Source organism: Pseudoliparis swirei, chromosome 21 (assembly GCF_029220125.1).
Source record: "Pseudoliparis swirei isolate HS2019 ecotype Mariana Trench chromosome 21, NWPU_hadal_v1, whole genome shotgun sequence".
Lineage (NCBI taxonomy): Eukaryota > Metazoa > Chordata > Actinopteri > Perciformes > Liparidae > Pseudoliparis > Pseudoliparis swirei.
This window is the reverse complement of record NC_079408.1, coordinates 1333024-1359932: the sequence shown is the minus strand read 5'-3', so window position 1 is coordinate 1359932 and position 26909 is coordinate 1333024. Positions and strand designations below refer to the sequence as shown.

At 45.5% G+C, this 26909-nt stretch overlaps 2 protein-coding genes, 1 long non-coding RNA gene and 3 other non-coding genes across 9 annotated transcripts; 1 reads left to right on the top strand and 5 right to left on the bottom strand.

Moving 5' to 3' along the window:
* Window positions 1-2868: 2868 nt before the first annotated feature.
* On the top strand, window positions 2869-4000 carry LOC130212270 (uncharacterized). Its single transcript, XR_008835269.1, has 2 exons — window positions 2869-3038; window positions 3652-4000. It is a non-coding gene; the product is annotated as an uncharacterized LOC130212270 (long non-coding RNA).
* LOC130212326 (small nucleolar RNA SNORD14) lies at window positions 3752-3843 on the bottom strand. The gene has a single exon (XR_008835290.1). It is a non-coding gene; the product is annotated as a small nucleolar RNA SNORD14 (small nucleolar RNA).
* Window positions 4001-4331: 331 nt separating the features above from the next.
* Window positions 4332-9330, bottom strand: LOC130212210 (serine protease FAM111A-like). Of its 4 annotated transcripts, none has more exons than XM_056443376.1 (5): window positions 9054-9330; window positions 7792-7813; window positions 7387-7443; window positions 7169-7207; window positions 4332-7074 (listed from the first exon to the last, which is right to left on the bottom strand). In XM_056443376.1, exons 3-5 carry the CDS (start codon window positions 7435-7437, stop codon window positions 5296-5298), a joined length of 1869 nt encoding a protein of 622 aa, XP_056299351.1. In that variant the 5' UTR covers window positions 7438-7443; window positions 7792-7813; window positions 9054-9330; the 3' UTR covers window positions 4332-5295. The 4 variants fall into 4 exon arrangements, with proteins under 4 accessions (XP_056299351.1, XP_056299352.1, XP_056299348.1 ...); XM_056443373.1 differs by lacking the exon at window positions 9054-9330 and adding an exon at window positions 8387-9014 and having other exon boundaries at window positions 4333-7074; XM_056443377.1 differs by lacking the exon at window positions 7792-7813.
* Window positions 9331-14008: 4678 nt separating this feature from the next.
* Window positions 14009-14100, bottom strand: LOC130212332 (small nucleolar RNA SNORD14). The gene has a single exon (XR_008835295.1). It is a non-coding gene; the product is annotated as a small nucleolar RNA SNORD14 (small nucleolar RNA).
* A 179-nt stretch (window positions 14101-14279) lies between these two features.
* LOC130212327 (small nucleolar RNA SNORD14) lies at window positions 14280-14371 on the bottom strand. Its single transcript, XR_008835291.1, has one exon. It is a non-coding gene; the product is annotated as a small nucleolar RNA SNORD14 (small nucleolar RNA).
* Window positions 14372-21159: 6788 nt separating this feature from the next.
* On the bottom strand, window positions 21160-26487 carry LOC130212099 (serine protease FAM111A-like). The gene is given in 3 exon segments (XM_056443234.1): window positions 21160-22642; window positions 22645-22914; window positions 26475-26487. Coding segments are annotated over 3 exon segments (951 nt in total). The 3' UTR covers window positions 21160-21974.
* Between the last annotated feature and the right edge of the window lie 422 nt (window positions 26488-26909).

Here is a 26909-nt window from a genome sequence, read left to right as displayed (position 1 = left end):
TGAGGATGCGGGGGCCATGTTGAATTTCCTCAGTCGCCTAAGGAAATACAGGCGTTGTTGGGCCCTTTTCACCACGTGAGTGGTGTGCGTGGTCCATGTGAGGTCCTCGGAGATGTGCACGCCGAGGAACTTGAAGCTGCTGACCTCTCTACTGCAACTCCGTCTATGGAGATGGGGTGTGCTCTCCTCCGCTTCCTGTAGTCCACGATCAGCTCCTTGGTCTTCTTGACGTTGAGGACGAGGCTGTTCTCCTGGCCCCACTGTACCAGTGATCCAACCTCCTCCCTGTAGGCTGTCTCGTCGTCGTCGGTGATCAGCCCCAACACTGTTGTGTCGCCAGCAAACTTGATGATGACGTTGGAGCTGTGCATGGCCGTGCAGTCGTGGGTGTACAGGGAGTAGAGGAGACGCTCAACACGCATCCCTGAGGGGCTCCCGTGTTGAGGGTCAGCGGCTCTGAGGTGGTACCGCCCATCCTCACCACCTGGCGGCGGCCCGACAGGAAGTCCAGTATCCAGCTGCACATGGTAGAGTGCAGGCCTAGACCTCTGAGCTTGGTGTCGAGCTTGGCGGGAACAATAGTGTTGAACGCTGAGCTGTAGTCCACAACCAGCATTCGCACACAACAGTTCCTCCCCTCCAGGTGGGAAAGGGCGGTGTGAAGTGCCATGGCAATTGCGTCGTCGGTGGATCTGTTTTGACGATATGCAAATTGCCATGGGTCCAGCGTGGCAGGCAACATGGAACAAATGAAGTCCTTGACCAACCTCTCGAAGCATTTACTGACAATCGAGGTGAGGGCTACGGGTCTCCAGTCATTCAGGCAGGTTACCTTGGGGTGTTTGGGGACAGTGTTTGGGGACAGTGTTTGGGGACAGGTAGGTGAGCTACGGGTCAATGACACGTGTCGGATCCATTTGTTCCCGCTTTGTAAAGTGGGCCGATGAGAACCACCTGCGGCTGAACGTGGCCAAGACCAGAGAGATGGTGGTGGACTTCAGGAGGAAGGCGACAGCTCCTACACCTCTGAGTGTCCTGGGAGTGGACGTGGACATGGTGGAGGAGTACAAGTACCTGGGCGTCTCCATCGACAGCCGACTGAACTGGAAGGCCAACATCAACGCTGTGTACAAGAAGGGGATGAGTCGACTCTTTTTCCTGAGAAAGCTTCGATCCTTCAACGTGTGCAGCAAGATGTTGGAGTTGTTCTACCAGTCGGTTGTGGCCAGTGTGCTGCACTTTGCCATTGTCTGCTGGGGAGCAGCATCGAGCCGGAGACACCAGCCGCCTTAACAAACTGGTTAGGAAGGCTGGCTCCATCATCGGCTGCCAGCTGGAGCTCCTGGAACAGGTGGTGGAGAGGAGGACGTTGAAGAAACTGGTGTCCATATTGGACAACCCGGACCACCCTCTCCACCACCTCCTACAGGGACAGAGGAGTACTTTCTCCAGACGTCTCCTCACGCTCCGCTGCCACAAGGAGAGATACAGGAGAACATTCCTGCCGACGGCTATGAGGCTCTACAACAGTTCACCTCTTGCCAGATCACCCTAACCCTTCTTATATTTTGTGTTTTGTTTTTTTTATTCTTGTGTGTTGCTGCTACTGACTCGACAAATTTCCCCTTGGGGATTAATAAAGTATATATCTATCTATCTATCTATCTATCTTCCTGCTAGTGAGCAACAACACAGGGTCCTCCCCCTCCACGGCATCGGATCGAAGACCTCCAGGAGCCCCGTGGCCCCTTCACCGGCTCAGAAACCAGAGAAACACATTATACTACTCAAAGTTTGACAGGGCTTCAATTCTGCATTTTCAGCAGAAAGATAATGATAAAAAGTCCTAATAATGATAAAAAATCAAAATAATTATAAAAAGTCATGAAAATTATAAAAAGTCAAAATAATGATGAAAAGTCAAAATAATGATGAAAAATCAAAATAATGATGAAAAATCAAAATAATTATAAAAAGTCATGAAAATTATAAAAAGTCAAAATAATGATGAAAAGTCAAAATAATGATGAAAAATCAAAATAATGATAAAAAGTCAAAATAATGATGAAAAGTCAAAATAATTATAAAAAATGCAAATAATTATAAAAAATCAAAATAATTATCAAAAGTCATACAAATTACAAAAAGTCAAAATAATGATGAAAAGTCAAAATAATGATGAAAAGTCAAAATAATGATAAAAAGTCAAAATAATGATAAGTCAAAATAATTATAAAAAGTCAAAATAATTATAAAAAGTCATAAAAATAGATATTTTTAAATCGTCTCACGCTGTGTGTTCAAGGACCGTCAGAAAGATGAACATCTGACGTTAGTGCTGTTTCTTTTTGGGCTTTTTTATAAAAGGTGTCGAGAGTTTAAAGCTTGTAGTTCTTCGGGTTCTCCCCAGAACCGTGGAGAACCGTGGAGAACCGTGGAGACCCGCGGGGACTCACCTGAAGAACACATTGAAGCCGAACATGGTGCACATGATGGCGAGGTAGCCCAGCACGCCCACGGCATAGCTCAGCTTGTAGACCAACAGGAACCACCTGTACACCAGCCTGCAAGACGAGGGGGAGGGCGTCACGCAGGACAGAGGACACAGGAGGCAGGACAAATATTTTGACTTTTTATCATTATTTTGACTTTTCATAAATATTTCGACTTTACATCATTATTTTGACTGTCATCATCATTATTTTGACTTATTATTTTGACTATTAATCATTATTTTGACTTCATCAGGACCAATCCAAGGATTTCAAGAGGAACCAATGGGTGAGCGGCGCGTCTGGTGAGACGGAGCCCTGACGCGCCTGTGCGTGACGTCAGAGCTCCTCCTCACCTCCAGTCCTCCCGGTGGCTCATCTTCAGCAGGTCGTCCTGCAACACAAGCTGTGTGGGTCACGACCACAACAACAACAACTACACAACAACACAACTACACAACCCGGCTGGACCGAGGCTTTCCCGGTCTGCCGGTGCCACGTTCACAGCCGACCGGGCCGCCTCTCAGCAGGAGAACAGTTCCACCGGTGAGGCTGCGGGGGCGCGCCGCCACTCACCTGCGCGTGCACGCCGGCCATTGTTGTTCCCTCGCCCGGTCAACAGCAGCTAGCGGGGCTAGCACCCTGCGACGGCGGCTCGGAGGAGTCAAGCCTACGGAAGCCAAGGAGGGTCAAAATGCAGGGACCAAAAACACAAAGGAAAATATACTTCCTTTGCCTCCTATAAGTATGAAGTAGACAAACAAGTTCTTATCTATATATATCATAGGATAAGAAATATGTCTACTATATATATGAAGTAGATAAACTTCCTTTTCCTTCTATGCACAAGTATATAGATACCGTCATGCGATAAGCAGATGTATTAAAGTCTTATTCTGAAGAGCTTCTATACGGCTTTAGAGGAGAGAAAGACATTTATACAAAGACGTGTGGGTGAGGATCGACACGCAGGCATGGAGTTTAACATAATGTGAATGAAGCTTTTGTATAATATAACGGGATTCGTTCCACAAGGATGTAATAGGTTCAATAACGACAACAAATCACAGATTACAGTGACTCAGATTTATTGAGAACAATCATCTGATCTGTATTGATCAGCTGATTGATCTGTATTGATCAGCTCCTCTGCCTCCAGGAGGAGAAACTCTGTGGAGCTCCTGGTTCCAGACCTGCGGGACACAAAAAAACAAGTCAGCTGATGGAGTACGGGTCAAAGGTCACAGGGAGAACAGAGGTCGCTCAGACATCCAAGGAAGGATTGGGCCGTCTTTGGTCGTGAGACCTCTGGAGGAAACTACGAATGGAGGAAGAATCGTCATCACAGCGAAAAGAGACGGAAACACGAAATATGAATAAACACTCACCGCTTCAGGGCTCTGATTGTAGATTTGAAGGCTTTGTGTCAATAATAACGTATCGCATAGATTACATTGTCTGCCTTTTAGGAATACATTCTTTTAAATAATAAAATCTTTCAAAACTTGGATCTTTAACTGTAAATGTACACCTTAACAAGCATCCTTTTATAATGATATAAATCAATTAAAAGTTCAAATAGACCTTAAACTTGCATTAAAAGTCCAGAAGATGTACTGCAGCTTCATTTGCTGGTAATGTGGTGAGATGGCCACTAGGGGGCGCTGTCGCTTTGCGACGCTGTGAGTGGAAGTGAAAGTAAAACACTGAAAGCAAACCCAAAGGAGCAGCCTTCAGAGCACCGTTATAGTTTACCTTAGGGTTGTTGGGAACAACAATAATAACAAAGAATGACAGGAAACACATTCCATCGAGTGATGTTTAATATAACGTAAACAGAAAATACGTCAGGAGGCTGAAGGTTTTGTTGAGTTTAGTTTAGTTTATTAAGGATCCCCATTAGTCTACACCGTAGTGGAGACTATTCTTCCTGGGGTCCAGGCAAAAAACATGTCAATACAATACAAATACATAAAATGCAGTACAGCATGATACATTTTCACAAAAACACTTAGAAAACAACATTTACATTAAAAGTAAAATAATAAAACCTAAATACCTTCAATACCTAAAATAATAACCTAATCTACTATAATTTCCTTTCCAATTATTGCTGCCTTAAGTTTCCTTTTAAAGGTCACATGGGGAACACAGAATATGAGAACAATCTAATTCTAACCAACACAAACAACCAAACCACATGAAAACAACAGCAGTCGGCTGAAATACAGTCGTTCTGTGAAAGGAACTAAAGCAGCGAGTTGCTCCTCCCACCATGCTTTAATGTTACCATGGTTACAGCGACTCGGGGCCGGGGGGGGGGGGGGGGGGGGGCACTGCCCCACCAGAGCCACCGGATGTTGTGCAGAAAGATCAAAACATTCGTACTTCGCGGCAAAATATATATATATATATTTTTTTTTATGCAACGTAGCGTGAATATGCGTGAATGAACTCGACTCACGAGCGTTATCGTCTTGTTTTGGAGTAACACGACTCTTGCTGGTTAAACGCTGCTCTCTGCTGTCCCTCCGTTACCATGGAAACACCAATGAGCGCAACACACAGGCCAAAGTTAACGTTCAGATCCGCCCCACGAAATCTGCCTGGCAACTAGACTGGAATAATGGAAAAACCGCGAGACCTGTACCCCGTGACTAAGAAGAAGAAGAAAAACATGACGTCATACAAAATCGCCCCACCAGAAATTTAAGGCTAAAATCGAGTGCTCATCACATGACAGGAAACAGACTCAAACGGGCCTCTACCGGGCCTCTACCGGGCCTCTACCGGGGGAAATCGCCTATTCCATTGGCTCGTCTCTGAAAGTCGGGCTTTCTGTGTCTATTGCGTTGAGTACTTCCTGTAAGTATGAGTTTTCCTCTGCTGCCTCCTTCACTCTCTGCAACATATCGTCCTCTCTGTGTTCCTTCAGCCACCTCACAAAGTCTTTAAATATGGTCAGCAGAGGTTGGGCTAACTCTAACACACTCTGTGTCGGGAACTCAAAGAAAACAAATCCTGCGGTGTGCAAACCAAACACTCGACAACGAGCGTCAAACACCGGAGAGCCAGAAGCTCCGTGGTACATGAACGTGTTGTACGTCACCACTTTGTCCACTAGCTTTCCGCCCATCATTACTTTGTTGATGCCTTTCTCTCCTAAAACGTGAGTGATTGACATAAGAGTGAAAAGAGTGTCTTTGTATGGAGATAGTTGATCATCGACAGCCTGCTGCCGCTGCTCTTTCTCAATGATAATTGTTGGATCCATTTGTTTCACACTTCCTGCCGGGTGACCAACAATACAGGCTTCCCCGTCCGACGGCATTGGACCAAAGACCTTCAGGAGCCCTGGTGGCACCTTGATCTGCTGAGTTGGCATTGGGTCCTGGCCCTCAGGATCGATCTCAAGTATGGCATAGTCAAGCTCATCCGGGTCGTAGCGACACAAGGTTACATTCACTGGATAGCAGATGTACTTTATGTGCGGCTCAGGCTCCTCATAGTTAAATAGAGCATACACCTTTGTCTCGCTCTTCAGCCTTCCTTCTTCCACACAATCTTTGAAAAGGTGTGCGTTAGTCAGGATGAAGTTGTCAAACAGCACAAAACCCGTTCCCTCACCAAATCCTTTAACAACCACTTTGCAAACTGATTCTCCGAGTTTAACCAGCTGCCTGACTCTGTGCACTTCACTGAAGGACTTCTGGATCTTCACAAAGTCTTCCTTCCTCAGCTCCAGTGCTCTCTGATAAGAATCACCGGGGAATCTACTATCCATCAGCTTTTTCAGATCTGGGAACTGATTACGCAGCTTTTCATAAACCTCATCAACGTTGACGCTGTTGTCTCTGTTGGCCAATACTTCTGCGACGCTGGTTGCTCTCTGCTTCAGTACAGCCAGCACAGCGGTTGTGTCACCGTTACTCTTTGATGCACGAACACGAGCGTCACTCTTGTCCCTCCGGTGTGAATCTGATGCTCCCTTGGTTTTGTCCCGTTTGCGTTTTAGAAGACATATCTTAAACGTTTTTCCATTTAGCTTGTCAACTATTTGAGAGCATTCGGTGAGACGTTCTGGATTCTTATTATCAGACAGTTTGAAGTTGTCGAGTAAATCAATGAAGCGACCGTCTCTTTGCAGAGCGTCTTGCACGGTCATCCCCTTCTCCCCATAGACACACAGGTACTTGAACTTTTTGAGAGCGCTGTTTAAGAAAAGCGGCTTTGTTTTGGTGTTTAGTCCCCCAACTGTATCAATGTAGAAGACAGAACACTCGTCACTTGAATCCACCATTGTGTTTGGTTGGTGTTGGGCCTCTTCAACCGGTTTTGTTTCACATGTTATGAGGAGAGATTCGTCTTCACTGATACAACAACAAGGGAAATGTGTCGCAATAATAATCTCCCCATCCGCTTTACCCAACTGGATCACAAGCTTTTCATCTTCAAACATGAGCTCCTTGTATCTATCACTTGATTGCAGCGCCCTCAGCACGGTGCCAGGCTGATCACAGGTCATGGTGTATTCTTTGTTGTCAGGAGGGAACTTCACCGTGAATTGATGTAAATGTTCCCTCTGCAGGTGAGAAGATAAATACAAGTGACATCACCTTATTGATGAAATACAAATGCAGACCTTTTGTGCATGCAGTGCATCCCAGTCGCCTCACCGTGGAGTCGCCGCCATGCTCCTCCTTTATTGGAACAGTCTGCAGGAGGAAAAGGGGAATTACATCCACTGCTGCAAAGATCTGACTTACAAAGTTACCCTGTTGAGCTTTTGTTAGAATCTACCGATAATCTAACGTTTTATAACTAAAGAGAAATTCATTTAATTCCGGGAAGTTTGGGTTGTACGACAGAGAATGGTAAATGAGCTTTTACTTACAGTCTTCTCCGCGATGGTGTCGCCGCTTTTCTTTTGCTTTTTTTTAGACATCTTCACCTAAAATGACATGAATATAATTAGTTGTAATTAACATCTTACACCTGCAATATGAATACATTCACTAACTAAACCTAAAGACTTAACTTCAGTTTTACAATGTTGTACTAAGCAAACTGTGGAAGAATATAAAGGCTGTTGGTCTGTGGGTCTGTGGGTGGGTGCTCTGCTCAGTCATGTAGAAGAAGTCATCAAGGACAATGATGTCATGACTTGACATATGATGTCATGACTTGACATATGGTGTCATGACGCTCTGACATATGAAACTGTGCTCATGGGAATGTGCCCAAGCCAAGAGACCGGCATGACGCATGAGAAATGTGGGCGGACTGGTTCGTGCCACACCTTTAGTACGAAGGCCACTGTGCTAGAAATAGAAAAAGAAAAGTCAGAATTATGAGAAAACTGACTTAGTTCACTGTAAAGAACACAATAAACTATGTCACACGTACTCAATAAACAGGAAGGAGAATAAAGTGTGAAATGGTTTGTAATCCTGGACCAGGATGTTGTGATAAACCAGGAAGTGGTCAACAGACACACCCAAAGGAAGTGTAACTGTGTCTTCTTCTAATCTACTGGGTATTATATATATTATATATATCTATATATATATATATATAATATTCAATTCAATTCAGTTTATTTGTATAGCCCAATTTCACAAATTACAAATTTGTCTCGGAGTGCTTTACAATCTGTACACATAGACATCCCTGCCCCAAAACCTCACATCGGACCAGGAAAAACTCCCAAATAACCCTTCAGGGAAAAAAGGAAGAAACCTGGAGGAGAGTAACAGAGGAGGGATCCTCTCCTAGGATGGACAGATGCAATAGATGTAATGTGTACAGAAGGACAGATTTAGAGTTAAAATACATTCAATGAATATGACAGAGTGTATGAATAGTTCATAGTAGGCATATTCCACGATGGAGACCTCCACGATCCATCAGGCAGATGGCGGTGGGGAGGAGGAGTGGGCGGAGTCTCAACAGGACAGTGGCGTAGTCATGAGCAGGAATTCCACGACCCAGACGATCCATCAGGCAGATAGGATCTATGCCGTCTCATAGGGTCCGATGACCCCATGAGACGTAAAGTCAAAAGGACTTCCGGGGAGAAAGCAGAGTTAGTAACGTGTGATTGAGAGATGAAAATTCATCCTTAAGGAGAGAAAAAAGAGGAGATAGGTACTCAGTGCATCCTAAAACGTCCCCCGGCAGCTATCAGCCTATAGCAGCATATCAAGGGGCTGGACCAGGGCAAACCTGATTCAGCCCTAACTATAAGCTCTGTCAAAGAGGAAGGTCTTAAGTCTACTCTTAAACGAGGTGACTGTGTCTGCCTCCCGGACTGAAATTGGAAGCTGGTTCCATAAAAGAGGAGCTTGATAACTATATATAAAACAGTTTACAATGTAGTACCATGCTATCGCTGCTCGCCTGTCCATCCATTTATTAGCAATGGAGGATCACACACACACACACAGACACTACATATATATATATATATATCTATATATATATAAAATCTCTAATAAGTTCTTAAAAAATACCATACGAATCGAAACCGTGCTGGACGGATAGAGAACCCACAGGTCTTACCTTCCCTCCTGATCGGCCGACTGAGGGAAGCAACCGGTCCTGCCTGGACGAGTTTGAGGTGGGCGGAGTGTCAGGGCCACACCTGGAGTACGGAAGCCCGAAGTGGACAGAAAGAAAATAAAACACGGAACAGTAATGACAGGAGATCTGACGCACAGCGCAACAGACTCTGGCGCTGTGGGTCTGTGGGTCTGTTGGTCTGTGGGTCTGTTGGTCTGTAGGCCTGTGGGCCTGTGGGCCTGTGGGTCTGTGGGCCTGTTGGTCTGTGGGCCTGTTGGTCTGTAGGCCTGTGGGCCTGTGGGTCTGTGGGTCTGTGGGTGGGTCTGTGGGTCTGTGGGTCTGTGGGTGGGTCTGTTGGTCTGTTGGTCTGTGGGTCTGTGGGCCTGTGGGTCTGTAGGCCTGTGGGTCTGTGGGTCTGTGGGCCTGTGGGTCTGTGGGTCTGTGGGCCTGTTGGTCTGTGGGCCTGTTGGTCTGTAGGCCTGTGGGTCTGTGGGCCTGTGGGCCTGTGGGTCTGTGGGTCTGTTGGTCTGTGGGCCTGTTGGTCTGTAGGTCTGTAGGCCTGTGGGTCTGTGGGTGGGTCTGTTGGTCTGTGGGCCTGTGGGTCTGTTGGTCTGTTGGTCTGTGGGTCTGTGGGTGGGTCTGTTGGTCTGTTGGTCTGTGGGCCTGTGGGTCTGTGGGTGGGTCTGTTGGTCTGTGGGCCTGTAGGCCTGTTGGTCTGTGGGTGGGTCTGTTGGTCTGTGGGTCTGTGGGTCTGTAGGCCTGTTGGTCTGTGGGTCTGTGGGTGGGTCTGTTGGTCTGTGGGTCTGTAGGCCTGTGGGTCTGTGGGTCTGTGGGTGGGTCTGTGGGTCTGTAGGCCTGTGGGTCTGTGGGCCTGTGGGTCTGTGGGTGGGTCTGTTGGTCTGTGGGTGGGTCTATTGGTCTGTGGGTCTGTAGGCCTGTGGGTCTGTGGGTCTGTGGGCCTGTGGGTCTGTGGGTCTGTTGGTCTGTGGGTCTGTAGGCCTGTTGGTCTGTGGGTCTGTGGGTCTGTGGGTCTGTTGGTCTGTGGGTCTGTGGGTGGGTCTATTGGTCTGTGGGTCTGTGGGTGGGTCTGTTGGTCTGTGGGTCTGTAGGCCTGTGGGTCTGTGGGTGGGTCTATTGGTCTGTGGGTCTGTGGGTGGGTCTGTTGGTCTGTGGGTCTGTAGGCCTGTGGGTCTGTGGGTGGGTCTATTGGTCTGTGGGTCTGTAGGCCTGTGGGTCTGTGGGTGGGTCTGTTGGTCTGTAGGCCTGTGGGTCTGTGGGTCTGTAGGCCTGTGGGTCTGTAGGCCTGTGGGTCTGTTGGTCTGTGGGCCTGTGGGTCTGTTGGTCTGTGGGTCTGTTGGTCTGTGGGTCTGTGGGTCTGTGAGTCTGTGGGTCTGTAGGCCTGTGAGTCTGTAGGCCTGTGGGTCTGTGAGTCTGTGGGCCTGTGGGTCTGTAGGCCTGTGGGTCTGTGGGTCTGTGGGTCTGTAGGCCTGTGGGTCTGTGGGTCTGTGGGTGGGTCTATTGGTCTGTGGGTCTGTAGGCCTGTGGGTCTGTGGGTGGGTCTGTTGGTCTGTAGGCCTGTGGGTCTGTGGGTCTGTAGGTGGGTCTATTGGTCTGTGGGTCTGTAGGCCTGTGGGTCTGTTGGTCTGTGGGCCTGTGGGCCTGTCTGTGGGTCTGTTGGTCTGTGGGCCTGTGGGTCTGTGGGTCTGTGGGTCTGTGAGTCTGTGGGTCTGTGAGTCTGTGGGTCTGTGAGTCTGTGGGTCTGTGGGTCTGTAGGCCTGTGGGTCTGTGGGCCTGTGGGTCTGTAGGCCTGTGGGTCTGTAGGCCTGTGGGCCTGTAGGCCTGTTGGTCTGTGGGCCTGTTGGTCTGTAGGCCTGTTGGTCTGTGGGCCTGTTGGCCTGTGGGTCTGTGGGTCTGTGGGTCTGTAGGCCTGTGGGTCTGTGAGTCTGTGGGTCTGTGGGTCTGTAGGCCTGTGGGTCTGTGGGTCTGTGGGCCTGTGGGTCTGTAGGCCTGTGGGTCTGTAGGCCTGTAGGTCTGTGGGCCTGTAGGTCTGTCTGTTGGTCTGTGGGCCTGTTGGTCTGTAGGCCTGTGGGTCTGTAGGCCTGTGGGTCTGTAGGCCTGTGGGCCTGTTGGTCTGTGGGCCTGTTGGCCTGTGGGCCTGTTGGTCTGTGGGTCTGTGGGCCTGTCTGTGGGTCTGTAGTCTGGAGTGGTGTGGGGGAACTTCGGGAGGCTGAAGACCAGCTGCTGCATTCTGGATGAGCTGCAGAGGTCGGATGGCCTTAGCGGGTAAACCAGCCAGGAGGGAGTTGCAGTAGTCGAGGCGTGAAATGATCAGAACCTGGACCAGAACCTGGACCAGAGCCTGGACCAGAACCTGTGCCGCCTTCTGAGTAAGAAGAGGACGTGTTCTCCTGATTACATTACATGTCATTTAGCAGACGCTTTTATCCAAAGCGACTTACAATAAGTGCATTTCAACCTAGAGTATAAACCAAGAACAACAAGAACACAGGAAGTAACATTTCCTCAACATAGTCGAACTACAAAAGTACCATAAGTAAGTGCTATTTAAGTGCCACTGAAGTGATAATCTGTGTTTTAATCCAGATATAGTCTAAAGGTGTGTTTTCAGTCAGGCGGAAGATGTAGAGACTTTCTGCTGTCCTGATGTCAGTGGGGAGCTCGTTCCACCACTGAGGAGCAGGACAGCAAACAGTCTGGATGTAGAGTGATGAGCTCGAGGGGGAGGAGTCACAAGACGATTGGCTGTTGCCGAGCAGAGCCAACGTGCCGGGGTGTACGGTGAGACCATCTCCTGATGTTGTGCAGCATGTACCTACAGGAACGCGTCGTCACAGTGATGTCACAGTGTTGTCACAGTGATGTTGGCCGTCAGGTTGACTGTCTAGTGTCACCCCGAGGTTCCTGGCAGTCGGGGGCGGGGCCAACACAGAGCTGGTGAAGGTGGTAGTCAGGTCATGGGTGGGGGAGCCTTTCCCTGAAGGAATAGCAGCTCGGTCTTGTCAGGGTTGATCTTCAGGTGGTGAGCAGACATCCACTGAGAGATGTCGGTCAAACTTCTCCATAACTCTCTGGTTAAAGTCATCATGTCTGTAATCAGCCTCCATCATTCTGAGGGAATGTGTCTGTTTCACAACTTCTTCCTTGTGTTTCGATGCCAGTTCGGTCTGAGACAGGGTTAGCTTCATGCTGTTAGCTCGTTAGCTTCATGCTGTTAGCTCGTTAGCTTCATGCTGTTAGATCGTTAGCTTCATGCTGTTAGCTCGTTAGCTTCATGATGTTAGCTAGTTAGCTTCATGCTGTTAGCTCATTAGCTTCATGCTGTTAGCTCGTTAGCTTCATGCTGTTAGCTTCATGCTGTTAGCTCGTTAGCTTCATGCTGCGTTAACATTGGTGCTTTCCACTTGTCTGCAGCTCTTTAGACCCCTCCCCCCGTTGTCGTCCAGAGAGTTTCAGTCCCAGGACAGGGGAAACGGTATATTTATTATTTCGTATATAATGTTTTTTGACAGTATATATCATATTTTTTCTTCTTTTTTTCCCCATCTTAAGGGGCGGCGCCCTCTATGGACGCACCGCCACTGATATATATATATCAGTGTTCCCCCAGGTTACAGCTTCAGGGACCCGACCGACACAAACCCTGTAAACATGTTGCTGTTCATTGCTCTTCAGGCACCACTAGGGGGCACGTGTTGTCCTGCAGTGGATGTTTGGGGTCTTTTCAAAGAGTTCAGAGCCTCTTGAGGAAAGTCACAAACATCGGGCCCTTTCATTGAGATCCACAGGCAGCAAGAGGTCTCCTTCAGCCGGCTGGATGTTTGTCTGGACCTCAAATACATAAACTGTTAGACTTTAGAAGTGAAAGCTGATATGCGCACGCACATGCTAAATCATTAAGTCAAAATCATTATTTTGACTGTTTATAATTATTTTGTCATCATTTTGACTTTTTAATAATACTTCATTTCATTTTTATCGCATTCTTCCTTCAAAGAATCTCAGAGCGCTAACGTTTTGACTTTTCATCAAAAGTCAAAAAAGTCAGGACAATTTTTTTGACTTTTTATAATTTGACATCATTTTTATGACGTTTTATCATACTTTTATAATTATTTTGACTTTAAGAGGTCACGACCACGGACATACCAACATCTACACAACCCGGCTGGACCGAGGCGCTTCCGGTCTGCCGGTGCCACGTTCACAGCCGACCGGGTCGCCTCTCAGCAGGAGATCAGTTCCCCCTGGTGAGGCTGCGGGGGCGCGCCGCCACTCACCTGCGCGTGCACGCCGGCCATTGTTGTTCCCTCGCCCGGTCAACAGCAGCTAGCGGGGCTAGCACCCTGCGACGGCGGCTCGGAGGAGTCCAGCCTACGGAAGCCCAGGAGGGTCAAAATTCAGGGACCAAAAACACAAAGGAATATATACTTCCTTTTCCTCCTATAAGTATGAAGTAGACATACAATTTCTTATCCTATGATATATATATCATAGGATAAGAAATATGTCTTCTGTATATATGAAGTAGATAAACTTCCTTTTCCTTCTATGCACAAGTATATAGATTCCGTCTTATTCTGAAGCGTCAAACTGATGAAGAGCTTCTATACGGCTTTAGAGATAAACACATTTATACAAAGACGTGTGGGTGAGGATCGACACGCAGTCATGTAGTTGAAAATAATGTGAATGATGCTTTTGTATAATTAACGGGATTCGCTCCACGATGTAAACGGTTCAATAACGACAACAAATCACAGATTACAGTTAATCAGATTTATTGAGAATCAGCTGATCTTTATTGATCTGTATTGATCAGCTCCTCTGCCTCCAGGAGGAGAAACTCTGTGGAGCTCCTGGTTCCAGATCTGCGGGACACAAAAAAATAAGTCAACTGATGGAGTAAGGGTCAAAGGTCACAGGGAGAACAGAGGTCGCTCAGACATCCAAGGAAGGATTGGGCCGTCTCTGGTCGTGAGACCTCTGGAGGAAACTACGAATGGAGGAAGAATCGTCATCACAGCGAAGACTGAAGGAAAAATGAAATATGAATAAACACTCACCGCTTCATGGCTCTGATTGGTCGTCACATGTCTCCGGTCGCGTCCGTTGGTTTGAAACCCATCAGACGTTGACCCTGAAAAAGACGGAGAGCCAGTGAGTTGAAGTTGATCAACAAGATGCATTCAAAGACCTTTTTACTGGTCGCTCAGACATCCAAGGAAGGATTGGGCCATCTTTGGTCGCGAGACCTCTGGAGGAAACTACGAATGGAGGAAGAATCGTCATCACAGCGAAGACTGACGGAAACATGATTCAATAAAGACTTACAGGCAGTGATTGGCCGTATCTGGTTGGGTCCGTTGGTTTGAACCTATCAGAGACGTTGACCCTGAAAGAGACAGAGTTTCAGTCAGTTGAAGTTGACCAACAAGATGCGTTCAAAGTTTAGACCACCCACGGCATTATTATTAATAGGTTCTAGTGTCTCATCACTGATTGGAGACGAGTCAGCTAATGAGAAGCTGCCGCCTCACCCACAGTGACTTCCAGGTTCATGTTCCTCTTCGACAACTCGCCTGGCCACTGAGCCGACCGAGCAAGTGCTTTTTGGAAGGGGAAGTCTTCCCGCTGACCTACGACCTCAACCACTACCGTTAGCTAGTAGACTCTGGATATGGTACGGCTGGACCAGAACAATCATTATTTCCATGTTTTCTGGCTGTGTTAAATTTAAGGAGTGAGATAGAAACAGCATTGCTGCCAGTCCATGTTTCTACACCCAAGGAAGGATTGGAGCGTCTCTGGTGGCGAGACCTGCCAAATTCTTCTGCCATCTGGAGGAAACTACGAATGGCAGAAGCATTGCAGCAACCCAGAAACATGATTAAATATTAGTAACACTCACCGGCTTCATGGCTGCGATTGGTCGTCACATGTCTCGGTTGGGTCCGTTGGTTTGAACCCATCAGAGACGTTGACCCTGAAAGAGACGGAGAGCCAGTGAGTCGAAGTTGATCAACACGATGCGTTCAAAGACCTTTCTACTGGTCGCCTTCGACATCTGGGCGAAGGGATTGGGCCGCCTCTGGTCGTGTGAGACTCCTGGAGAAACTATTTAATGGAGGAAGAATCATCACAGCCAAGACTGACGGATGGAACATGATTCAATACAGACTCACGTGCAGTGATTGGTTGTGTCCATTGGTTCGAAAACTGTCAGCAAGACGCTATCCTTGAAAAGACGGAGAGCCAGTAAGTCAAGTTTAACCAACAAGATGCATTCAAAGACACTTTACTGGTCGTCAGACATCTGGGCGAAGGATTGGGCTGCCTTTTGGTCGTTAGACCTCTGGAGGAAACTTACTTAATGGCGGAAGAATCGTCATCACAGCGGAGACTGAAGGAAGCACGAATATGAATGCACCACCGCCCAGGGCTCTGATTATCGTCACATGTCTCGGTTGGGTCCGTTGGTTTGAACCCATCAGAGACGTTGACCCTGAAAGAGATGGGAGCCAGTGAGTTGAAGTTGACCAATAAGATGCGTTCAAAGACTTTTTTACTGGTCGCTCAGACATCCAAGGAAGGATTGGGCCGTCTTTGGTCGTGAGACCTCTGGAGGAAACTACGAATGGCGGAAGAATCGTCATCACAGCGAAGACAGGGGGCAAGAGAAAATAAAAGCTTTATTCTTAAGTTCTCACCTGGAGGTGAAGCATCTTCAACGGGTTTAGGCGAATAAATACATTTAAAATCTGAATAAGAAAAGCAAATTAGTTTAATATTAGGGAAAACTATTAAATCCATTTCGAACTCTAGAATATTCATTTCATAGGGACAGTGAAGAACATTTAAATCCTATACTGCAGTCAAAGTACCAATAGTACACTAACTTCTCATTGTGATGCAGCACAAGTACAAATACCACAGTAAAAGTACCAATACCACACATCTATTAAAGTTTTGACCAAGTGAAAAAGTCTTCAGCTGCAGCGACACGTGCATCAACCACGTGGTCACCCGCTGGAATCTCCCGGAAGTGAAACACCAACGTTGGTTTATAATGAGTACTTTTTTCTCTGTTGCACGTATGAAAATAACCAGATAATTAAACAGTTTCACTTAATCTACAGTTACAGTGAGAACAAAGTTACATAAACTTCTACTAAACTGGCATCTACATTTTATCACGATAACTTCGCTTCTAAAAGTAATTAATATCTCTTAACGTGACTACATTTCGCCAGTTAGATCAATATTAAATAACTGATGGTTAAACATCTGAAGAGCTCCGCGACGGAGTTGTTCGCCGCGCCGGTGTCGCGTTAATCTTCAACCATCCGGTAGATTAACGCACCGCCAGTCACGCACGTCGACATCTTATTCTTCCGCATAAGGTGAAGAATACATAACGTGTAAGTTTAAAGACATATTTACCGCGAGGACACCGCTGGTGATGTCTGCTGGTAGAGGTGCCGCATCGAAATGAGGCCGGTGACGTTTCCGCTTATTTTTATACCGTCGCGGCGGCTCGACGGCCTCTCGGCGCTTTACCGCCACCTGGTGGCCCGGAGGAACGACTGCGAAGTTTGACCGTAAATCAGTGTTTCAAGGTGCGAGCGCCTCTAGAGACACTTTTGAGTACTGCAAAGGGCACAGACTATATATATATATATATATATATATATATATATATATATATATATATATATATATATATATATATATAATTTAAACTATATATTTCCCTGTGCTTAACTATCTGAAAATAAATAAGAAATATAATTTTTTAATTATTCATTTATATATATATATATAAATATATATATTACAATTTGTATATGTATATTATAAATAATAATAATAATAATAATAATAGGTAATTAATAAGAAAATAAATTATACTTGGGACTTTTATTCATTTGTACAAGTTTGAACTATAATAGTTAAATAAAATGTATATTTTGGACTATATATACTTTTTGTAAATATTGTATTGTATCAAGAATAATAGATAATTAATAAGAAAATAAATTAGACTTTAGAGAGATGACAAATATATAGTTACTTTTTTAACGTTGTTTCAAATATTTAACAAGCTAAATAAAATGAAAAAGTGTATGTCATGAATTGTCATGATATAACAGTAAAGAGAGGTATAATTGGAAAAGGTGCAAAAATAATAGAATAATAAAAATTAGAAAGTAACATTCTCGAGGCTCTTGATTTGATTGTTATATGTTTATGTAATAAAAAGATAAATTCTCTGACGATATTCGAGGAGAGAGAGACATTACACACAGAGAGAGAGAGAAATCAAACGCCCACACCAATTTATGAGCCATTTGCTCTCCGCCCTCATTGATGCTGCGTCTGATCGATGTCTCTACCCTCCCTCCCTCCTCAGCCTGAAAGGCTGCAAGCTGCTGGTGTTGCCGTGACGATGATATCCACCCCCTCCCACACACACACACACACACACACACACACACACACACACACACACAGCGCAGAGGAGAGGCAGCTAACGAGAGTCGCCATCGGGACGCATGGCTTCAGGCTGGAGAGCAGAGACACCCCCATCGCGAGGAGAGAAGGGGTGAGACGGGCTGTGGTTGTTGGGGGCAGTTGCATGGAGGGATGGAGGGATGGGGGGATGGAGGGATGGAGGGATGGAGATGCCCAGGATGACAGTAGCATCTGTAGCATGGTGCGCCTTCCTGAGAGGGAGGGAGGGGAGGAGAGGGAGGGACAGCAGAGAGCGGATGATCCAAGTCAGCATTAGTGTGTGTGTGTGAGTGTGTGTGTGTGTGTGTGTGTGTGTGAGAGTGTGTGTGTGAGAGAGAGTGTGTGTGTGTGTGTGTGTGTGTGTGTGTGTGAGAGAGAGTGTGTGTGTGAGTGTGAGGTGGAGGTGAGAGGTGTGTGTGTGTGTGAGGTGTGTGTGTGTGTGAGAGAGAGTGGAGTGTGTGTGTGTGTGAGAGTGTGTGTGTGTGAGTGTGTGAGAGGTGTGTGTGTGTGTGTGAGAGAGGTGTGTGAGAGTGTGTGTGTGTGTGTGTGTGAGAGAGGTGTGTGAGTGTGTGTGTGTGTGTGAGAGAGAGGTGAGTGTGTGTGTGAGAGAGAGGTGTGAGGTGTGTGTGTGAGAGTGTGTGTGTGTGTGTGTGTGAGAGTGTGTGTGTGTGTGAGAGAGTGTGTGTGAGTGTGTGTGAGAGTGTGTGTGTGTGTGTGTGTGTGAGTGTGTGTGTGTGAGAGAGTGTATGTGTGTGCAGAGGTGTGGGTGGTGTGTGAGGTGTGTGTGTGTGAGTGTGTGTGTGAGAGTGTGTGTGTGTGTGAGAGTGTGTGTGCGGGTGTGTGTGAGAGTGTGTGTGTGGGTGGGAGGTGTGTGAGTGTGTGTGTGTGGGAGTGTGTGTGTGTGTGAGTGTGAGAGAGGCAGGTGGTGAGTGTGTGTGTGTGTGTGTGAGAGAGAGTGTGTGTGTGAGTGGTGTGTGAGGTGTGTGTGGTAAGCCAGTGAGAGAGAGTGGTGAGTGTGTGTGTGTGTGAGTAAAAAGAGTGTGTGTGTGAGTGAGTGTGCGTGTGTGAGTGTGAGTGTGAGAGAGAGCAGGTAAGAGTGTGTGTGAGTGTGTGTGTGTGAGAGGTGTGTGTGTGTGAGTGTGTGTAGGTGAGAGTGTGTGTGTGTGTGTGTGTGTGTGTGGCAGAGCAGGTGTGTGTGTGAGGTGGAGGTGTGTGTGTGTGTGAGTGTGTGTGTGTGTGGTGATGGTGTTGTGTTTGGGGAGGGGGGGGAAAGGAAAAGGGGTTGTGTGGGAATGGGGGGTTTGTGGAGGAGATGGTGGGGAATAGAAATGAGTGTGGGGTTTGTGGTGGGGGTTTTTGAGGGTTTTTTAATGAGGTTTGTGGATTATAAAAGGGTTTATTAGAAAAATTTAAAAAAGGTGAGGGGTTCCCGGTTTTGGGGTTTGTGAATTTTTTGGGATTGGTGAAAAAGTTTTTTTGAAGAGTTTTAAAAAAAAGGGGGTTGTAGAAAAATGGTTGGTGGAGAATTTTGGGAATTTGGTTGTTTTTGTTGTGTTTTAATGTGTGTAGATTTGTTGAAAGGGAGTTATTGTTTTTTTGTGTGCTTTCACCCCCAACACCCAAAAACAACAACTCACAAAAAACACCACCCACCACCACCAAAAACTTTTAAACCCAATTCAACCAAAAAACCAACCACAAAACCCTAACCAAACAAAAACCCCAAAACCGAAAACCAAACCCCACAAACCCACCCAGTCCCCAAAACCCACCCAAACCCAAAAAACCCCAAACCCCCCTGGGTTCCTAACCCCAAAAAACCCTAAAGAACAAACCCAAAAAACCCAACCCAAAAAAACAAACCAAGGGGGAAACCCAAGCAACCATTTTTAAAAAAACCCAAAAACCCTCATCACAAACCCCCCAAAAAAAGAAAAAAACTCCAGACCTGCGGGACACAAAAACAAGTCAGCTGATGGAGTACGGGTCAAAGGTCACAGGGAGAACAGAGGTCGCTCAGACATCCAAGGAAGGATTGGGAAACCTCTGGAGGAAACTATGGAGGAAGAATCGTCATCACAGCGAAAAGAGACGGAAACACGAAATATGAATAAACACTCACCGGCTTCAGGGCTCTGATTGTAGATTTGAAGGCTTTGTTTCAATAATAACGTATCGCATAGATTACATTGTCTGCCTTTTAGGAATATTCTTTTAAATAATAAAATCTTTCAAAACTTGTATCTTTAACTGTAAATGTACACCTTAACAAGCATCCTTTTATAATGATATAAATCAATTAAAAGTTCAAATAGACCTTAAACTTGCATTAAAAGTCCAGAAGATGTACTGCAGCTTCATTTGCTGGTAATGTGGTGAGATGGCCACTAGGGGGCGCTGTCGCTTTGCGACGCTGTGAGTGGAAGTGAAAGTAAAACACTTAAAAGCAAACCCAAAGGAGCAGCCTTCAGAGCACCGTTATAGTTTACCTTAGGGATGTTGGGAACAACAATAAGAACAAAGAATGACAGGAAACACATTCCATCGAGTGATGTTTAATATAACGTAAACAGAAAATACGTCAGGAGGCTGAAGGTTTTGTTGAGTTTAGTTTCGTTTATTAAGGATCCCCATTAGTCTACACCGTAGTGGAGACTATTCTTCCTGGGGTCCAGGCAAAAAACATGTCAATACAATACAAATACATAAAATGCAGTACAGCATGATACATTTTCACAAAAACACTTAGAAAACAACATTTACATTAAAAGTAAAATAATAAAACCTAAATACCTTCAATACCTAAAATAATAACCTAATCTATAGAGATGCACCGATCAGGTTTTTGGTGCCGATCACCGATCACTGAAATCAGTATCTGCCGATCCGAAAATACCGATCACCGATCACGATGTCGATTGAAGCATTCTATTTATTGTGTAGCATTATTGCCTAGGACTATGAGGAAATACATATATAAAGCAACTCAAACATTAAAGAAATTACAGATTTCTTTAAACATTTAGGACTTTTACTTTGAAAAATGTCCTAATTGATACATTACAATTGTTTGATTGCTATTGTAGGGGATTTCAGATATGTATGGAACACATCTGCATCATTCATTTCCTGGAACTCTTGGGGAAATCTATATACAGGACTTTTTTTAACATACAAAAGACTGACTTATTTTTATAAACTCTTCCTTGGTCCAGTAAAAATGTTTTAATGTGAGCATAATTTAAGCTAAATCTCAAACGATCTCTAAAGATACAAAATCAGTTCATTGTTTACTTTTATATGCTAGTGTTTGATTTGTCGACATCTTATTTTGAAAAACGCTAACTGCAAAACCGGATGTTGTCACATAAATCCTTCCGCTAACGTTAGCAAAACCCTCGCGCGCTCCTGATCGAATGCGTTTACCGTCAACATCAGTCTCTAGGGGCAGACATGTGAGAGTCGGCTGAGTCGACCCAGAGATTCAACTCGGGGGACGGGGACGCCGCTCGGTGGTGAGGATCCCCTCTGACCTCTCACTCTGCGGCCCTCGCCCGGCGTCTCCGTTAACGTCTGATAGTTCTCGCAGATGTTACGTCATCTGATCGATCGGTTTGATCGGCCGTTTTGAGAACGCCGATCAAAACCGATAATGGCAATATCGGCCGATATGGATCGGCGCCGATCAGATCGGTGCATCCCTACTAATCTACTATAATTTCCTTTCCAATTATTGCTGCCTTAAGTTTCCTTTTAAAGGTCACATGGGGAACACAGAATATGAGAACAATCTAATTCTAACCAACACAAACAACCAAACCACATGAAAACAACAGCAGTCGGCTGAAATACAGTCGTTCTGTGAAAGGAACTAAAGCAGCGAGTTGCTCCTCCCACCATGCTTTAATGTTACCATGGTTACAGCGACTCGGGGCCGGGGGGGGCACTGCCCCACCAGAGCCACCGGATGTTGTGCAGACAGATCAAAACATTCGTACTTCGCGGCAAAATATATATATATATTTTTTTTAATGCAACGTAGCGTGAATATGCGTGAATGAACTCGACTCACGAGCGTTATCGTCTTGTTTTGGAGTAACACGACTCTTGCTGGTTAAACGCTGCTCTCTGCTGTCCCTCCGTTACCATGGAAACACCAATGAGCGCAACACACAGGCCAAAGTTAACGTTCAGATCCGCCCCACGAAATCTGCCTGGCAACTAGACTGGAATAATGGAAAAACCGCGAGACCTGTACCCCGTGACTAAGAAGAAGAAGAAAAACATGACGTCATACAAAATCGCCCCACCAGAAATTTCAGGCTAAAATCGAGTGCTCATCACATGACAGGAAACAGACTCAAACGGGCCTCTACCGGGGGAAATCGCCTATTCAATTGGCTCGTCTTTGAAAGTCGGGCTTTCTGTGTCTGTTGCGTTGAGTACTTCCTGTAAGTATGAGTTTCCCTCTGCTGCCTCCTTAACTCTCTGCAACAAATCGTCATCTCTTTGTTCCTTCAGCCACCTCACAAAGTCTTTAAATATGGTCAGCAGAGGTTGGGCGAACTCTAACACACTCTTTGTGTCTTTTGGGAACCCAAAGAGAAATCCTGCGGTGTGCAAACCAAACACTCGACAACGAGCGTCAAACACCGGAGAGCCAGAAGCTCCGTGGTACATGAACGTGTTGTACGTCACCACTTTGTCCGCTAGCTTTCCGTCCATCATTACGTTGTTGATGCCTTGATCTCCTAAAACGCGAGTGATTGACATAAGAGTGAAAAGAGTGTCTGTGTATGGAGATAGTTGATCATTGACAGCCGGCTGCCGCTGCTCTTTCTCAATGATACATGTTGGATCCATTTGTTTCACACTTCCTGCCGGGTGACCAACAATACAGGCTTCCCCGTCTGACGGCATTGGACCAAAGACCTTCAGGAGCCCTGGTGGCACCTTGATCTGCTGAGTTGGCGTTGGGCCCTTAAAGGATATCAGGCCCTCAGGATCGATCTCAATGGCATAGTCAAGCTTATCCGGTCGTAGCGACACAACTTTACATTCACTGGATAGCAGATGTACTTCATGTGCGGCTCAGGATCCTCATAGTTAAATAGAGCATACACCTTTGTCTCGCTCTTCAGCCTTCCTTCTTCCACACAATCTTTGAAAAGGTGTGCGTTAGTCAGGATGAAGTTGTCAAACAGCACAAAACCCGTTCCCTCACCAAATCCTTCAACAACCACTTTGCAAACTGATTCTCCGAGTTTAACCAGCTGCCTGACTCTGTGCACTTCACTGAAGGACTTCTGGATCTTCACCAGATGTCTAACTGACAGTGCTGTAGCTAAATTTAAAGCGATTCCTTCTGTTTTTGATTCGATACCACGTCTCAATATAACAGAGGACTCCTGGTCTAACTTTAGTCCGTCCCAGATTGATCATCTTGTTGACAGTGCCACAGGCTCTCTGAGAATGACACTGGACTCGATAGCCCCTCTGAAGAAGAAGACAGTGAGGAAGGAGGTTTGCTCCTGGTATAACCCTCAGACCCGCAAACTAAAGCAAGCGTCACAGCTTGAAAGCATATGGCGTTCAACTAATCTCGAAGAATCCCGCTTAGTTTGGCGAGATAGTCTTAAAACATATAAGAAGGCCCTCCGTAATGCCAGAGCAGCCTATTACTCATCAGTAATAGAAAAAAATAAGAACAACCCCAGGTTTCTCTTCAGCACTGTAGCCAGGCTGACAGAGAGTCACAGTTCTGTGGAGCCGAGCATTCCTATAAACCTCAGTGGTAATGACTTTATGAACTTCTTTAATGAAAAGATTTTAACTATTAGGGACAAGATTAATATTCTCTTGCCCATAACCAGTGCCAATCTGTCCTCAAGTGGAATGGCCTTGGAAACCGCTGTATGCCCTGGTGTATATTTGGAGGCTTTTCTCCCATCAACCGTGACCAATTATCTTCAACGGTTTCTACTTCGAACACGTCTACCTGTCTCTTGGACCCCATCCCGACGAGGCTGCTTAAAGACGTTTTGCCTTTAATTGGCGGCTCTCTATTAGATATTATCAATGTGTCTCTGCTAACAGGCCACGTACCACACTCCTTCAGAGTGGCTGTTATTAAACCTCTCCTGAAGAAGCCCACTCTGGATCCAGAGGTGTTGGCTAACTACAGACCGATCTCTAACCTCCCCTTCCTCTCCAAGATCCTTGAGAAAGTGGTCGCAAATCAGTTGTGCGACTTTCTACATCATAATAGTTTATTTGAGAAATTTCAATCAGGATTTAGAAAACACCACAGCACCGAGACGGCACTGGTGAAAATTACAAATGACCTCTTAATGGCAGCAGATAAAGGACTCATCTCTGTCCTGGTCTAGTTAGACCTTAGTGCTGATAGAGGACTCATCTCTGTACTGGTCTTGTTAGACCTTAGTGCTGATAGAGGACTCATCTCTGTCCTGGTCTTGTTAGACCTTAGTCCTGATAGAGGACTCATCTCTGGACTGGTCTTGTTAGACCTTAGTGCTGCATTCGACACCATTGACCATGACATCCTGTTACAGAGACTGGAGCAGTCGATTGGCATTTCAGGCACGGCACTAATTTGGTTTAAATCCTATTTATCAGATCGATCTCAGTTTGTATTTGTAAACGATGACGCCTCGATAACCACCAACGTTAATCACGGAGTTCCACAAGGTTCTGTGCTTGGACCAATTGTATTTACCTTATACATGCTTCCTTTGGGCAATATTATCAGGAAACACTCCATAAACTTTCATTGTTATGCAGATGACACTCAACTATATTTATCGATAAAACCAGAGGAGAGCAACCAACTCGGTAAAATTCAAGCATGTCTTAAAGACATAAAAACATGGATGACCTGCAATTTCTTGATGTTAAACTCAGACAAAACCGAAGTAATTTTAATCGGCCCTGAGCACCTCAGAGATCAATTATCTGGTGATGTGGTTTCTGTAGACGGCATTGCCCTGGCATCCAACACCACTGTAAATAATCTTGGCGTTATCTTTGATCGGGACTTGTCCTTTAACTCCCACGTAAAGCAAATCTCAAGGACTGCATTCTTTCATCTACGTAATATTTCAAAAATCAGGCACATCTTGTCTCAAAAGATGCAGAAAATTGGTTCACGTTCGTTACTTGAGACTGGATTACTGCAACTCCTTATTATCAGGCTGCTCTAATAAGTCTCTTAGGTCCCTCCAGTTGATCCAGAATGCTGCAGCTCGTGTTCTCACTAAAACTAAGAAAAGAGATCACATCACTCCTGCACTAGCTGCTCTGCACTGGCTCCCAGTAAAATCAAGAATCACTTTTAAAATTCTTCTCTTAACGTACAAAGCCTTGATTGGTGATGCACCATCATATCTTAAGGAGCTTGTAGTACCATATTGCCCCACTAGAGCTACGCTCACTAAATGCGGGACTACTTGTAGTTCCTAGAGTCTTAAAAAGTAGAATGGGAGCCAGAGCCTTTAGTTATCAAGCTCCTCTTTTATGGAACCAGCTTCACCTTCAGTCCGGGAGGCAGACACAGTCACCTCGTTTAAGAGTAGACTTAAGACTTTCCTCTTTGACAGAGCTTATAGTTAGGGCTGAATCAGGTTCACCTGGTCCAGCCCCTTGATATGCTGCTATAGGCTTATAGCTGCCGGGGGACGTTTTAGGATGCACTGAGTACCTATCTCCTCTTTTCTCTCTCCTTAAGGATGAATTTTCATCTCTCAATCACACGTTACTAACTCTGCTTTCTCCCCGGAGTCCTTTTGACTTCACGTCTCATGGGGTCATCGGACCCTATGAGACGGCATAGATCCTATCTGCCTGATGGATCGTCTGGGTCGTGGAATTCCTGCTCATGACTACGCCACTGTCCTGTTGAGACTCCGCCCACTCCTCCTCCCCACCGCCATCTGCCTGATGGATCGTGGAGGTCTCCATCGTGGAATATGCCTATTATGAACTATTCATACACTCTGTCATATTCATTGAATGTATTTTAACTCTAAATCTGTCCTTCTGTACACATTACATCTATTGCATCTGTCCATCCTGGAGAGGGATCCTCCTCTGTTCTCTCCTCCAGGTTTCTTCCCTTTTTTTCCCCCTGAAGGGTTATTTGGGAGTTTTTCCTGGTCCCATGTGAGGTTTTGGGGCAGGGATGTCTATGTGTACAGATTGTAAAGCACTCCGAGACTAATTTGTAATTTGTGAAATTGGGCTATACAAATAAACTGAATTGAATTGAATTGTACTGCAGAGCAGGAGGGGGGGGGGGGGGGGCAAACTCTTATATGCATTTCAGAATAAAATAAAAACAGATATCAGATAAATAAAGTGTGTGTGTGTGTGTGTGTGTGTCTGTGTGTGTTTGGATGTGTGTGTGTGTGTGTCTGTGTGTGTTTGGATGTGTGTGTGTGTGTGTTCTGAGCAGAATATGTGGAGTTGAAACAAGATCACAGGCAGCTCATTTGCATAACCCCTCCCCTTTATGAAATATGTGGTATTAAAACAAAAATAATATATATATATATATTTAAATATATATAAATATGTTATATAAATATATAGGTATATATTTAAATATATTTGTATATATAACTATATTTATGTATATATATTTACATAGACGGAGACAGGAAACTAGAAAGAAGGAAAATGGAGGAAATGGAAAGCGTAGAAATAGATTTAAAATAAGAGAAAATTAATGAAACTTTGATTGAAAACTAAATTAATAGGAAAGAGAGTTGTGTTTTACTTTTTCGTTATAACTTGTAATTTGAACCATCTTTCACAGTAAAAATTCAATATTTACTTTTCAAAATCGCTTCTCTCTGTGGACCATAATACCTCCACAGAACATGGGGAGAAAATACACACACACACACACACACACACACACACACACACACACACACACACACACACACACACACACACACACACACACACACACACACACACACACACACACACACACACACACACACATTGGTCAATTTGGGATTTTAGGATTAAATGGGTCCATGACGGATATTTTTCTTATTTTTTTGTCCATCTCTCCCCATGCAAACCGTTACCGTGGAAACCGCAGCCTCAGTCTCTCCCCATCACTTTGAAGAATTTTTTTCCCGTGACCTACATTTAAAATCTGCTCCTCGCTCGCTTCCAGCTGCGTGTCTCTGTGCTACCCCCTGGTGGCCGTGTGTGATATGACCACTGCGGCGCAGAGCGTGGGAACAGGAACGTTCTCAGTGAGTAAAGACGAAACGTGTTCGTCCGCCA